At 43.2% G+C, this 16,543-nt stretch overlaps 1 protein-coding gene across 2 annotated transcripts in view; it reads right to left on the minus strand.

Moving 5' to 3' along the window:
• Positions 1 to 8,593: 8,593 nt before the first annotated feature.
• The window catches only part of Dcdc1 (doublecortin domain containing 1), a 65,526-nt gene continuing 57,576 nt past the window's right edge, over positions 8,594 to 16,543 (minus strand). For both annotated transcript variants that reach the window (XM_038331248.1, XM_038331247.1), the window contains exons 17-18: positions 11,762 to 11,912; positions 8,594 to 8,721 (exon numbers count right to left, since the gene is read on the minus strand). In XM_038331248.1, coding sequence (XP_038187176.1) covers positions 8,594 to 8,721; positions 11,762 to 11,912 — 279 coding nt within the window. The remainder of the gene's footprint in view (positions 8,722 to 11,761; positions 11,913 to 16,543) is intronic.

Genomic DNA, 16,543 nt, shown 5'->3' on the forward strand with positions numbered 1-16,543 from the left:
AGAGGTGGGTCAATGAGAAGAGAAGAATTCTGGGAAGGAGGAAGCCCATTCCTCCCCAGTCCTGTCCAGACACTGAAGAAACAGGATGTGACCTGCCCCACTGAAAAAGGTACTGAGCCATGTGGATAACATATACAAGAATAATGGGCTAATATAAGTTATAAGAGCTAATACGAAGCCTGAGCTAATGGGCCAATCAGTTTATAACTTATGTAGACTTCTGTGTGATTCTTTGGGGCTAAAAGGTGGTGGGAACTGCATGACAGAAACCCCAACAAGCAGGCCCTCATGTTAAAGAGGATGACATAGGTGATTTTCATTCTAGAAAGATGAGCCCAGCTACTACACTTGTAACAAAATGGACACAGAATTAAGTTGATTCCTGTTAGACCCGTAGATGAAGAGATCACTCAGCCCTCATCAGGGAAGCTTCTTTTTGTAGCAGACAGAAATTATCACAGAGGCCCACACTGGTCTGTTCAGCCCTAAAGGTTATCTTTATATCACACCCCGTCCCTTCAAGGCTCAGGGATTATCTCAGAGGAGGCAGAAAGAGTGTAAGAGCCAGCGGAAGTGAATGACTGTAGCGCAGCCGCGTTTTCTGCATGCAATGGGCAGTCACACATACGCATTGACAGTAGCTGTAACAGCAGACACAGGACTTCCAAGACAGACAAAGTCCCAGCATGGTGGGAGCAGGTAGCCAGGAAGCCCCCATTCTCATTGAGGAACTGTTGGCAATTGATGGCTGCTGGGAGGAAAACCCACTTTCTTGAGGGATGTGGCCCACCAGAGGCTATTTGTGCTCCAGCAGGTACCACAGCATCCGTGTATACACAGGCAGCAACAAGTGGGCTCTGTAGAGTATGACAACGACAAAGGAAAGGAGAGAGAAGACGAAAATGGAGGAAAGGAGGAGAATACATGAATCTGGAGAAGGGTAGCGGAACTATGGGTGGGAGGAGTGGAACGGGAGTGAAAGGAGAGTGGACTTGTTCAAAATACATTGTGTGTATGTATGAAATTGCCACTTCTTAAGAAGGAAAATAAACTAGGGAGGAGAAAGGCTAGGGGCAGAAACTGTGCCGTGGTGAGTTATAGGGTTGTTTTCATCCCAATGATTGATGACTGGCCTGAAGACAGTGAAGGTAAGTAATTTCACAGCCAGAAGAACCCTAGGAGTCCTGTTTCAGCCATAATAAAAGTTGCAAAAAATCAGCCTCTGTTGTAGCCTCAGTTCCTGAGTCAGACAGAGGACCCAGGATGTGGCTCCTCTCTGAGGCTGTCAGGCACTGCTGTTGCGGTTTGCATAGCTTCTCAACACATAGCTTTAGTTACATGCACAGATGTGGATCATACAAACTTTTCATGTGAACCATGCCGTACCTACCTACGCTTCTCCATGGCTGTCCTACGGCATGAGAAGGGGTTATCCTCAGTGGAAGGCTAGCCTAGGATGCATGAGATCACATGACAAACAAAACCAAACAAAAGCCATCAGAAACAACAGAATATTGGGATGGCTGTGGACACAGCCATGGGCTCATCTTGAACAGAGGCCTCCTAGAAGCTTGAGTTCTCGGGCTGCTGTGTTTCTTCACTGCCCTGATCATCCTGGCAAACCTCCATCACCAAAAAGAGGTGGAGTATTTTGGGGGCTTGTACCCTGAACATCTGCAACAGCTTCCCTATTAGCTGCCCTTATTGGCCACTAGATCTCCCAATTTTATGTTGGTTGTGTAGCGCAGTGACAAAACCTTGTATATACCGTGTGCATTGACCAAGACAGAGGTATTAAACTGTATCTCACACATTCTTTCTACTTCTAAAAACGTGGCCACTAGAAAACTCTGAGTGGCTCGTGGTTCCTTCCTCGTCCTACTCGACAGCCCCACCTTCCGTCTTCCCTCACACTTCCATGGCGTGGGTAAGTGTTCCCTCAAGGACCTGGTGCTCAGAGTGGGCAATATTATGCATCATTTGGGAGGTGAACACTATAAGAAGGAAATGAGGTCACTGGGGGCCTGACAGGGGATACCAGGACATTCGCTCTCTTCTGTTTTTGCTTCCTGTGTGCCATGGGGTGAGCAGCTTTGCTTTTCTGTCTGTTCGCTCTGTAGTGCCCTACTGTGCCACATGACCAAGGGCAACAGGTCCAAGTGACCTTAGACTGACACCTCCAAAACTGTGAGCCCCAAATGAATCTTCTGTCGTCTAACTAAAACATTCTGTAATAATGTAATGCTCACACAGGTCTTTTGAGCATGCCAGGCTCTTTCCTGAATATTATCTCTGTTTAGGAGTGTCATTTCCATACAGAAGACTTTCTGTCACGCATTAAGTAGCTCACCCCTCACCTGATCTCTAATTATTCTCAAACTCATTTTGACATAAGACAGTTTTTGATCAGTTTATTTATTACACATAATTACTCTATGGGATGTGCAGAACCTATGAGTGTCTCCTACCCACACACAGCATGTGATCCATGGGGATGGAAATCCCATGTCATATTCACCTTCGCATGCTCAGTACTTTAACAGCAAGCACACACACACACAAATATACACACACACACACACACATACACACAGACATTCACAAATACACAAAGAAACAGACACACATGCATGGCTAAGTACATGACTCGTGAATCAAATCTTTAAAATACTAATTTTCTTTATGCTTTCTACACAAAGAAAGTGGCTTCTAAAGAACTGGCTTAAACATTCACATTAACTGAGCCAGGCAGACACTAGAGAGGATTAACCGTCCCTGCCCAGGAAGCTCCTACACTGAGGGAGGGCTCTCAATTAGGGAAAGCAGAAATCCTGTTTTCAGGTCTCTCTTTATCTCTCTTCTTATAAAACTGTATTAGAAAACTGGTTCTTTTTACCGAATTCAAAATTATCCTGCTGCTTGTGTCTGTCCCATGACTCTGACACTATTTCTGCGACCTTTGAAATAGCCCTGTTATTGACACCGAGGGTGTCTGATTAATATGAGAAGCTGTCATGCCTATGATTCCATTTTTCCTCCCAATATCCAGGTCTAGTTCCAGCCTCTTAGGTGGTTGGTTCTGACCTGAACCATTTAAATATGGGCATAATGGCTAACACTCTCAATTCTAGCACTTTTGAGGCTGAGGCAGGAGGATTGCTGTGAAATCATGGGGTGTCTGAACTCCATAATGAGCTCTACACTAGCTTGAGCTAAGTGAGAGACCCTGTCTCAATAACCCAACTTAAAAAAATGAAAGACTATCTCCCTCGTTTCTTAAGGAAATGGTAATGAGCACACACAAGGACAGTTAGGTACAATCCCTCACACACAGCAAAGGGTCTGGCAAGGACTGGACAATGGTCTTCAGATTGGGACTTCCAGCTTGGGCCACCAGCTAACAGTAAACAGCACACTCCTCGGCAAGCCCTGAACTCATGAGAAAGCTCCTTCAACTGGGGCGACTTCCCATACTTCTTCCCAGGTGCTGGATAAAATGCCACACGCAGGCGCTGGGATCATGACGTCTACCAAGGGGCCTAGGAATCTGCATTTCCACCAGGCTTTCCAGGTACTTCTGTGTGCACTAAAGTATGGAAACTATTAGGGAAGCACCCCTTGTTTAGTCACAGGTTCTGGGGAGGATTTTTATCTCTTTATTTGTGCATCTACTCATGTGTGTACACATGCCTGTTTGTACATGCACATGCAGGAGGCCAGAGGACAATTCTGGGTGTTGTCACTCAGGAGTTGTTGACCTTATTTCCAGGCAGAATCTCTTCTAGGCCTGGAGCTCACCAATTAGGCAAGGTCAGTTGGTCAACAAACCCCGTCTCCCCGCTTCAGCACTGGGATTACAACTGTAAACCACCAAACCCAGGTTTAAACATGTTCTTTTTTTAATTAACATAATCACACCCATTTCTCCCATTCATTTTCCTCATATGTCCTTTTTTCTTATGTCCCTACTGCATCTCAAATTCATAGCCTCTTTTTCTTTGATTTTTATATATATACATATATATGTGTATATATATATGTATATATGTATTTATGATATCGTTACATATATATGTACACACAGGTGTGTATGTGTACAAATACATAATATAACCCAATGAGTCCCTTTACTGTTGCCTGTACATATATGACTTAAAAGGTGACCATTGATTTCCTTGTTCTCTGCATTTTAACCAGTTGTGGTTTTCCGTAATGGTCTGTCTATTGCAAAGAGAAATTTCATTTATCTGGGCACATAAATATTTAGAATGAATGCAGTTAGGCATGAGGCTGGTTTAGCAAAGTGGTGGTTGTGGGATATCTTCTGAGATCCGTGACTTCACTAGCCCTGGGTAGTTGCCTGGGTTTCTGGTGCCAGGCACGACTTTCCTCCTGTTGAGCAGGCCATAAGTCCAACTAGACTGCCAAGACAGGACTAATGCTATTGCACTTTTAGGGGTATCTTTCTAGGCTGGTCATTGCTGTGAATCACACCCAGCTTTTCTACATGGGTTCTGGGCACCAAATTCTCAGATCCTCATGCTTTGAGGGCAAAAGCGCTTTTTCCAACTAAGTCACCTTCTTGGCTAGATTTAAATTTTTTAATATAAAAAATCAGACTTGAAGTTTTGTAGAGGACAAAAGACCAAAGATGAGGAGGAGCAGAGAAGGGGAGAGGAAAGAGCGATAGGAAGAAAACAGATAGGGTTCAAGTCTCACACTCTGGGAGGCACTAACCCGAGAGTCCCAGGACATTCCCAGCTTCAAGCTCGTCCCTCGAGAATCACAGCTACCAGTGGCGGTCCTGTAGTTGGTCCAGCGGGCCAGGTGTCATGGCAGTACTGACGCTCTTCAGCATTCACATCTGTGCTTCAGCATCAAAGTCAGCATTCAATTTGTCACCTCTGCTGTATAATTAACTAGGAGTACCTCGCCTGACAGCTTGGCCAGACCTGTCTATCCCGAAGCTGTCAGTGCCTGTCTTAGTTAGATTTCTATTGCTGTGAAGAGACGCCATGACCACATCAACTCTTAGAAGGAAAACGTTTAACTGAGGGAGCTTGCTTACTGTTTCAGAGGTTCAGTCCATTGTCATTGTGGCAGGAAGCATGGTGCCATGCAAGCAGACGTGGAGCTGGAGGAATTGCTGAGAGTCCTACATCTTGCCACAGGAAGTCGACTGAGATGCTGTGTGGTATCCTGAGCATATGAAACCTCATAGCCTGCCTCCACAGTGACACACTTCCCCCAACAAGGCCATACCCATTCTAACAAAGCTGCACCTTCTAATAGTGCCTATGAGATTATGGAGGGCAATTACATTCAAATTACCACAATATCCTTCGGAAACCCTTGAGATTCCAGTGTTTAATGAACCACGAACAATAGTATATTCAATTCAGAATCACCGTCTACTTACCTTATGAGCATAACTTTGGGCCTCTGCTCTTTTGCTCTCCTCCCACTCAGTTGCCTGGGGACACCAGCACTTCCTCTCTCCTCCTATATTTCTGCTTGCATATGTAGCACAGGGTGACAGCCTGTAATACTTTTGCATTACAGGCTGGGGGAATGAAAAGATTCTGTGGCTTGAGAGTGGGAACCCTGTGGCTATCCGCTGCTACTTGGAAGGTCCACTGGCTCTTAGCAGCATCAGTTTGGAGTGGGCTGTGTCGAACCTAATTTGCAGTTCCTTATGACTTTGCAGCCCCACACCAAGCCATGCAGGCGGAATTCTGGTTTATCGTGTTGAGAAGGAAAGTGCTGCTCTCTGGTTCAGGTTACCTAGCTTTGGGAGGGAAGAAAGTCTGCTCAGCACCAGGAGGAAACGGGAGTCCCTGGCCTAATAGACACAACTGAGTATCACTGTCCAAGGGCCCAGATTCTGTTTAGTTGAGAAGATTTGCATCTGATTTTGTTAGATCTAGAATGACACAGACTTGTATGCTCTGATCATATCCCCCAAAATGATGCCACCCCCTGAACAGCTCATTGGAAAATCACAAATCTCTCGGTGACATTCAGCACATTAGAGCTGTCCCTTCGTTAGCCAACAAAGGTCACAGCACCCAGAGTCCATAGTTTCTAAGGGAATTTGTGGCAAAAGAGGACAAATTTACCTTCATTTTTTCTTTTGGTTTTGCTTTCTCTTTATTTTGTTGATTTGTAAAATCATATTTAGTTATTATGAGCAATCAAGAAAAAATAGAATTTCATAGTGACTATTCTGAAATACCTCAGTTATTTGAAGCATTGCAGAGTCCTGTCTCACAAAGCACACAGACACACTCAGGTGGAAGGTTCAGTTACAGTCATGTAACCTCACACGTGTACTGCGTGTTACCAGCATTGTTAGAATTCTAGTTCTCCTGAAAGTGATTGCCAGTGCAGGTGTCTGTGGTTGACTCCTGGCTCACCTGGGGAGTCAACAGGGACTATGTTTCCGGGGAAGGCTATGGCCGGGAAGGTTCTGCTTTAGTATCTGATAATAAGTGGCTCTCAGTTGATGGAATAAAATACTGAAATCTGTCATATGTACGAAACTGATTCAAATTTGATAAACATGTCTCCAGAGGAACTGACGGCATTTATTAGAAGCTCGGGACAAGTCACTGAGTTAAAATAGCCTTTTCCTGTAGTCCTGGCTGAGGGGTAATAACTGCTCCCTGGTTAGACTCAAGCCAGTAAAGAGAGGCAATCAGAAGGGAAAACTCGGGAGTGTTTCAGCTTTATGGAAGTCAGCGCTGACTTTGAATGCTGCAGATATTCTGGGCAAGCTGTCATCGACAGGGTGAGTGTGACTGCCTCGCTAGTAAGATGTGTTGTGTTGATGGCTGTTAGGTTACATCTAAAATCCCATTTGCTGGCAACAGAGAAGTTCACTTGAGGCTTCTGCCTGATGTCTCCTGGTGCTTGATAGGACGTTGTGTGATATTATCAATTTTCGCTTCAGGCCCGTTCCCACGCAACAGCGAACACTTCACAAGAATTTGCACATTTGATCTAGGGCGAATGATACCGTTTTTTACAGCGAGGCAACTTTTCCCTGGCAGTAAATGATAGGTGCTTCTGCACCTAAAGAAATGCATGTGTTTTCACAGAATTTTGAAAAAAAATGTTTATTTCCTTCATGGGGGTTGTGAACAAGTCATTTCACCGCAAGGAAAGACCCAGTTGGTGGGAGTCTTGATGGGCCACTGTCAGGCCATGGGCAAGTCCTCTAACCTTTCTTGTTTTCTTTCGGGATTGTTAGCAAAACAGAAGAAAGAAAAGCAAAGTAAAAGCATCATGTGGTATTGCCTCCTCCGCGGCACACAGCTGCCCTGGGCCACCTTTGCTTCTGTCATATCACACATGAGAAATGTCTGCCACAGGGACAACTCCTGCTCACCTGACACCTGAGATCCGGCCGGCATGGTGTCCCAGGCAGCAGGGATTTATTTATGCAGCCCTGCTGATCTGTAGACTGGAACTAAATTCCAGGCCTTTTACAGCAGTTGCCAAGGATCCCCTTCAATAGAAATGACACATTGCCCTTCTGTACCACGTTAAAGTGGGGGATTGAGCGGGGAGCCTGGCTGTGCTTTGCTGTGTGTATACACCTAGCCGTTCTGGCAGAACTGTGGCTGGTACGGAGGAAGACAGGGAGGAAGGGCGGTTCCCTGACACATTCCACCAGCGACAGAACCAAACTCAGGCCTGGCACTGACTGGCTATTTGTTTTCTAAATGGTCTTTCCTCTTCCCAGGAACAAATTAACAGGTAAATTCCTCTTGTCCTGTGGAAGTGGCATTAAGACTTCAGAGACACACATATTCACACCCCTCTTCCTTACATGAACTTTCTTTGAAATACTGTGTTTAGATCCTTCCTGCATTTATATTGAGGACATAGTCTATGACTTCTTACTACTAATCAGTCACTGTAACCACCCACCTTCATTCTCATGAGTGACACCTAACTGTGCCCCGAGAGAGGCCTGCAGAACTGCAGAAAACCTGGGGAAGAAGAGACAGAGGTCTGTGTTTTTGGTAGCCACCAGCCATTCCAGTTTTATTGGGTATGTGAGGGATTCTAACAGAAGCCCCCAAATCAGAGTAATGGAGCCACAAAATGCCACTTGAATTTAGGGTTCAGTGGTCAAGAGTAGTTTTATTATCAATGTCCTAGCTAGATACATACCTATATGTGCATAGACGTATGTTCCTTGATCCTTCTAAGTTACTTTCCAGCAACTTTTATTTTCTCAAAGCAAGTTCACCTAAGAGAGTCATCTTCCTTGCATTATTTGTCTTGTTTCGGTGCTGTTCCAGGAGCAGACTCGAGGCATCCAATGCTACTTCACATACAATGTGGAAACTAATAACCTTTGAAGGAGACCGAAGGAGCTGGAGGCGTAGCTCAAGACGCTTGACACACCGCTCAAGTATATGTCCAACACCTAGGTTCAAATCTCAGCGGAGGGTAGGAATAAAAGGGAAACTGTGTACAGGTTAAAAGGGACATAAAACGGTCATGTCATAACTAGCCCTCGAGAATCTACACATAGCTATATCCATAAAATACAGCACAAGATATGAAGCTCTGCTTGAAATCAGTTGTGTGGCTGCAGGAGAGATAGCAGCTTCATGGAGGGTGACACCACAATGTCTGTGGCTTCGCGGCCCCGCTGCCTCCGGATTCTGGCATAATTCGCTTTGATTTCCACCAGCTGCTTCTTTTCTGTTCCAAGAAAAGCACAAAGATATTCAGAGACAGGTCAACATGTTTATAGAGTTCAAGTATAGAATTAACGTGCAGGGTGATGAGGGCATCTAGGCTCCCTCGGCAATCCTTGCGTTCTCATCACACTTCCTGCACTCATACCGTCAGGTGCATGCTGCTGTTCTTTGGATCTCTGTGCAGTCAGGGGCACTAGAGTGCGGTGATACCTTGTTTGTGCTCTAACAAATAAAGCTTGCCAGGAGATCCGAGTGTGGAGCTAGCCACTAGTTAACCATAGAGGCCAGGCAGTGGTGGAACACACCTTTAATCCCAGCACTTGGATCTCATGCGTTTGCTCCCAGTAACTGGGAGGCACATGCCTTTATTCCCAGCACTGGGAAAGATGGAGACAGGAAGAGATACTGCTGGGCAGAGAGAGAGAGAAATATAGGTGGGAGGAGCCAGGCGTTCATCCCCTTCCAGGTTGAGGAGGTGATGGGTAAGAAGTAGTTGTGGCATGCTCCTTTGTCTCTCTGATATTTAATCATTTAAGATTTCTGATCCCAGGTTTTTATTACTAAGACCCGTTAGAATTCACACTATACTAGAGAGGACTTTCTTCCAAACAATACAATGTCTGAATGGGAAGCTCACATAGGGGTGTGCTAAAAAGACCAAGTCCAATGAAAAGATGGAAATGCAGCCATTGCGGACAGCACTTGGCCTTTACTGCAAAGGACGGAAAGCATTATTAACAGTTTTGAGGGTGTGACAAAAAGACACCATTCGGAAAGCTTCTGTTTTGTTTTGCCAAATGAAATTCATTTTAAAAATCAGTATACTACATCCTCCTGTTAAATAACTTTTGCATTATTGTGCATGAAATAAATAATTATCATGTTTTGAGACACTCAGAATATCTTATTTTCTCACACATCCTTTAGCTAGTAGGTCAAAGAAAAAAATCACATGTGGAATGATTAATTAGCTAAACATGTCATAGTGAATAAAATACATTCAAAAGCATTTCTCTTTACTTTTCAAGTATTTGGAAAATGTAGATTCCTATTAGATGATTACTTTTATTTTACTTCACGGAAACAACAAAATGGCTTAAAATCAGGTTCGAAGGAATAATTAAATTTGCTTCTGTGACCAATCATATTGCCTAAAATAGACATGACTCATTTCTGTGACCAATCATTCTGCCTAGAACAGACATGACTCACTTTTATGACCAATCATATTGCTTAGACAGACATGACTTACTGGAAAGAATTGAGGCGATTGGGGGAAGCCACAAACCCTTCACCAGGAAGGTGACATAGAGCACCCTTTTCAAAAGGCCAGGAGCCAGGTTTGACCTCACTGAAATGTGAGTCTATAAAACTAAAGATTTGAAAATGAAGGTTTGTCTGCACAGACGTGTAGACATGCTTAGCAAAGAGAAAAAATGGTGGGGAGACTACTATTTGAATATCTAATATTCAAATATCTAATATTCAAAACCCCTCACAGGTTTTACTGGGGAAGATTTTACTGGGGATTTATTTGCTCCCGGGAAGGCAGTCTGGATTTTCCTGGCGTGGGGGCGGGGGAGGTTGGACACTCTTTGTGATAACTCTCCTGAAACAGGCATAGCTTCATTCACCAGTCAGACCCAGAGAGCACTACACACAGCCAGGAGGCCCATGCTGAGAGCAGGAAAGACCCAAGCTGTGAGGAAGGACAGAGCCAGCACCTGCTGCTGCAGTACCCATTTGCTCACGGTTCCATTGACTGTTACCCTTTGAAAGGTGCTCACTGTCGCGGCTGATATTGAGGGCGACTTCCTGGCTGCAGCTGCAAAGTGATCTGCAATCTCATTGGCTTCAGGGCATTCTCTGCCAGGGTGGGCGCTACCTCCAGGCTTTTGGTCACAGCAATATGGAAGGTAACTAGAGCGTTTATATTCACAGATAAATGGGAGCCTCTCAGGACAGGAAGTCTTGTGTATATAGTCCTGACAGGATGTACACTTTGAGAAGACTGAAAGCTATTAACTTTTAGACATGACAACAAACTTTGCCGTTTCTGAATGCATCTAAGTGGCCACGTACTGAGCTGAGGTACCAAGCAGTGGTGGAGAGGAGGATAACAGAGTATGAAGAAAACAAAGCCTGGGACCTTGCTCAGAAGGAAGGATGCGCTGAGGGAGGATTGTGCCATCCCTCCAAACAGTGTTAGTGTTCCCAATAAATCTGTGTCTCCCCAGTTTTTAACTAGCAATTCGATACTTTTGTCTCTTTTGGTTTAAATGTGAGGATATTATCTCCAACTGTCTTAAAACCTTTTTGTTCATCCAGCTTATATATAAACATAGTAATTCTATGGTGCATTTTTAACAGAAAAACTGCAATATTTTTATTATAGGGATGTCAGATAATTTTTTCCCTAATATTTTAATTTCCTTGATGTAAAAACATATCTTTTGGAATTTTCTAAAAATTATATTTTTGCTGGTATCTTCCTTCCTATAGAAAGGGGCTTTAAATGCTTCAGGATAAGCAGTATAAAAGACTAGAGCTCATTTTGTAAACATGTTCTTTCCATTTCTGTCACTTATCAATGAAAATAATTAGGAAATAGGGAGCTTATTAAAGCTAGCACACGCTCACTTTCCCGAGAGAATGGGAACCTGGAAGTTGAGAAATTCCATTAATGAAGCATTGTTTCAAATGATTCACATAGTAAGATGGCAACAGGAACCTCATTTTCCAATCATTACTAAGGAAATGCCTTCGCACGTGGGTATCAGTATCTCTGCAAATGGGACTGGGTGAGGCCCAAGATTCGCTGAAATTTGGTTGAGTTCCTTAGAGTAAACCATGTGACAGTGGTGTTTCAGGCACACACAGATGAGAACGTCACCTTCATCACATTGACTAGCACAGCATGAGGAGTGTAATTACTAAAATCATCCAACAGTGTTCAGAGTTCAGCAGGCAAGGCCTCTGCAAAGAAGGCTAAATGCTTTAACCCTTCAAGACCTTGATAAAAGAGGAGGTGTCACCCATACCTTTTGAGGTTATAAAGCCACATCCTGCAGACACGCAGACAATCATATCTTTCTCTATGCTGTCCCAGGACTCAATGAGCTCCCCATTTGAGGTGTACAGGGTTTTGGCAGGGTGGGACATTTTCAGACGAGCAGTGCACTCATCCAGCAACTGAAACACCAAGGGACAGCCATATTTGAATGACAAATATCACAAAATAGTTATTACAACTCTTTGTTTTGAGACAAGGTTTCATGTAACACAGGCTCTTAGCCTCCAACTCACTATGTGGTTGAAGATGACCTTGAACTTCTGATCCTCCTTCTTCTACCTCTTGAGAACTGGGATTACAGGTGTGCACCACCGAGCTGGGTTTCTGTGTTACCAGTCTCAGGGTTTCATGAATATTGGGCAAACACTCTACCAAAGGAACTATATCTCAATCCTCTAAAGCAGTGGTTCTCAACCTCCCTAATGCTGTGACCCTTTAGTACAAATGTTATGGTGAACCCCAACCATAAAATTATTTCACTGCCATTCCATAACTGTAAGTTTGCTATTGTTATGAATTGTAATATAAATATCTGATATGCAGGATATCTGATGTATGACCCCTAAAGGGGTCACGATCCTGCAATTGAGAACCACTGCCCTAAAGCAACGCTTTTCAGAGAGTTCTATCCTTACTTAAACATTCATTCAGTTATACTTTTTGGACATAGGTAGTAAGGAGGGCTTTGAAGAATGGCACAAAGTGAGTGTCTGCTGACATTCTTTAAAGTGAGGGAACTCCAGTGGTCTGAGGGGAAGTTTCCTTGTAGGCACTATTATTTTTTTTCACAGGCATCTTGGTGTTTAACAAATTTTCAAATACAGCAAATCTTGGATTAGGAATCTGGACATGACAAAATAGCTTCAATTTTTTTTCTTTTTTCTTTTTTTCAGGGTTTTTTTTTTTTTTCTCTTAATGACCAAAGAACTAGACAAACGAATAGTGAGGAAACCCAGACCCTGTCCTTTGTCTCACAAACAGAAAGTCTGGAAAATTGGCAGAGGTTGTAATACTTTATTATCAGTTAAAACACTTAATAAACATAGAATCGCCGAATGAGAGAAATCTTAATATAGAATGTACTTTGTAACTGAGATGACATTCAAAGCAGGTTCCAGAGTGTAGGAAGTAGCTTTTCTCAGTGGGTAGGAATTATTTTATTCTTAGGAAGCTTTGGTCAATCAAATAATGACGAACTCAATCATAAAAATGAGAGCATTTAAATGAAAAGGTAAATAGTAAACTTTAGAGCATTAATAGTGTTTCTGTTTACTAAAATTAGACATTCAGAAAATACAGTGGACGAAAGTTTATCGCCCAAACAAAATCAAACAGAAATTATTATTTTTAAAATGTGAGTTCATTGTATGAGAACTATACAGTTTTTCTGATTCCATGCACATAAGACTGCCACAAATCTGACTGTGAAAAGTTGTCAATTTTCATGAAGTTGCTTAATAGTCTTATACAGCTGCAGTCGAAACACCCATGTGATGACTTTATAGGGTGGAAAAGGACTTCCATGATTTGTTTACAAGATTCAATAAACAATAATCCTGCAGTAAAATATGATAGCGAAATGAAATAGTAAGTGTCACTTTCAGGTAGCAAACTATGTTATAAATTGGCGATAGTTTTAAAAGCATTAAGTGCTGCAGCCCACTTAACAGCCGGGTGATCTCTACAAGAGCGTAGTGCCTTCTAAACCGGCATTGCGCTCTGCAGGGACCAAGGCTAGCCAGTAAACAAAGCTGAGAGAATCATTTTAAGCCAACAAAGATGAAAATATTTTCAATTAAATTTTTACCAGAAAAAAATCCACATAGTTGTTAAAAGAAAAACAAGCATAAAAATTTAAAATAAAAATCACTGAATCTTGTTATAAACTTGATATAGTGAAGAATTATCTAAAAATCTTAAAAGCAACAAATTAACATACCACTGATTACTTCTTGTATGTTTGCTAAAAAACAAAACATAGACAAGTGGAAGGTCGGATGCATGCCACCATGGGTCTGATAGTCACATGAAATGACAGAAAAAGGCATCAATCATCAACATGCAAAATGCATCCGATAGCAAACTTCAGAATTTCATAAGAAACCTGGAGAACTCATGATATCATATTGTTCTTCAGGACAGAATGCTCTGAATGAAAATATAAAACCTGTCAATATGCTCTGTATAAGTCACTGAGACAAATAAGCTAATATCAGCCTCTACCATCTCTCTTTAGTCATATGTGCATTGTGAGTGTGCGTGCGGTGTGTGTGTGTGTGTGTGTGTGTGTGTGTGTGTGTGTAAATACACATAGGTGTCCATGTGTGGAAACCAGATGCCAACCTTGGGAGCATCTGTCACTTCCCTCCTTTTCTTTAACATAACTTTTTTTTTATTGAATCTTTGGGAATTGGGAATTTCACACTGTACACCCCAATTCCACTCATTTCCCAGTTCTTCCATGTTTACCCTCTGCCCCCATAGCCTCTCCCCAAAAAAGAAAATTTAAAAAAAAGAAAAAGAAAAACATTTTACTTCTCTGTCCTTCCTGCCTTTCCATCATATATTCGTCATAGTGGCCTTGGGAGCTGTGGTATGTCACACAGCAGACCCTTTTGTCCAAACAGATTTACTTGCAAATGTTCATTGTAATGAGTTGTTGATCTGGTTCTAGACCAACAGCTTCTGGTACACCATAAATACCGGACCCTCACCAAAACTTCTCCCAGATATCCTGCTGTTGCCCTGAGTCTTGGAGATCCTGTGGCTATGCCTCACAGATTCCAGCAGGTGAGAGGTGAGACCAGTTCTTCCTTGTGGCAGCCAGCGGGGGTTGGGGGACAGTTCTCCCAGGGCCACTGAAAGTCAGGCCAGCTCTCCTGTGCCCACACCACTGGGGCCAGTTCTGAGGGTTGGGAGCTCTTGCACTGAGGCAGCTGATGAGAGGAAGGACCAGTTCCCTCATGCCCAGGCCAACATGGCCAGCTCTCCCATAGTGCCCAGTAATAACATGGGCCACTGACATCAACACAGAGCCCAGCTGCTGTAGGACCACAGACCCAGATATGGTCCTCAACCACAGCTCAGTCCAGATATTCCATGGCACTGGTATTGCCCTGTGGCGGCATGGCTCTCAGACACTTCAACCATCTTTGAAGATGAAACCTCAAAGAGACACATGAGGTTAAACATGGGTATGAAGGAGAGGCTTGCCCTAACAGGGATGGTTTCTTTATAAAAAAACAACAAAGCCTCTTTTTCAGTCACACAAAGAAAAGGTTGTGCAAGAACAGAGCTAGAAGGGGACCCTCAGCAAGCAGTGGGAAGGCGTGTTGGCAGAAGCAGGAGGTTGCTAGTCACCTTAGAACCACAGTCAGAAAAGCTGCAGTGAATAGGAAGTCAAGCTATGTATAAAGTCTCATCCCCAGAGACCTACTTCCTTCAGGAGACCTCCTGAAGGTTCTACAACCTTCTCAAACAGTGCCACCTGCTACGGACCAGGTGTCTGAAGGTTCTACAACCTTCTCAAGCAGTGCCACCTGCTAGGGGCCAGGTGTCTGAAGGTTCTACAACCTTCTCAGACAGTGCCACCTGCTAGGGGCTAGGTGTCCAAACACCTAAGCCTGAGAGGGGAAAAACCACAACACATCCCAAAAAGACAGTCATCCATCTCCCTACTCCTTGATGTAAGTGTCGTCTGCTTACCACACCACATCAACACCAACACTTATGCCTATGCTTGGCACTTCTCCTCATTAACACTTCCTCTGCCCGAGCTGCTGATGCATAACCCCTTTCTCAGGTTCTGTCAGAGGCGGTAACGGACTCCTTTGAATTGTTGTTCCTTATCTGACAGATAAAGTCTCCTTCCCTTGATGGCTGAACTGAACTTCCACTAACCCGACCTTCATCTCTTTTGTTAGCCCTTCTCCAAGAAGGTGATCAGTTCCCTTATCACAGAAGAACAATCTGACTTCATCATAAAAAACCCAAAACATACAAACACACAAGAAAGAAAAATACAAGTAACCCATGATCCAGCCCAATCAAAAATGAATACTGCGAGCAGTTAAGTCCTTCCTCGCTGCTTTCAATTTACAGTGTATGTAGAATCCAATATCATGTGCCTTACATTATGTTTATTTTACTTAGTGTATCTCAGCCATATTTGTTGTTTTTATTCTCTCCTAAAGTTGATTTTAATTGAATTACGATATTCCTTCCTACGTGCTATAATTCACTTAACCAATTTCCGATTGATAAGCTTAGAATTTCTTCTAGTTTATCTCTATTGAAAACACTTCTGTGATTAATATCTCTAGCAAACAAACTTTGCATAGGTTCATGAAATGATCTTGGGGCAGGTTATGGTTCGAGTGTGAAATACCACCCCCACAGTCTCATGGGCTTTAACACCGTTCCTCAACTGGTGGCTGTCACCGCGGCCTCCATGATGGACCCCTGCTATGACGGGCTTAACCATGTACATAAACCAAGTCTTTCTCTCATAAGTGCGCCTGCCCATTATTTTGTCACTGTGACAAAGAAGCTAATGTAGATGCATTCAGAAGTGCATTTACTTATGAGATGTATAACCAAGTATGTCTTTTCTAAAAGGTTCAGTTTCCATCAACGTGGAGTGCCTATTTCTCTGTACCCAGTTAAAGCCTGGATATATTTTCATACTCTTTATCAACTTGAGGAGACAGATTAGAGGCTACTTCCATGAGAGCTGGTGAAAGAGAGATTA

Source organism: Arvicola amphibius, chromosome 5, assembly GCF_903992535.2.
Source record: "Arvicola amphibius chromosome 5, mArvAmp1.2, whole genome shotgun sequence".
Lineage (NCBI taxonomy): Eukaryota > Metazoa > Chordata > Mammalia > Rodentia > Cricetidae > Arvicola > Arvicola amphibius.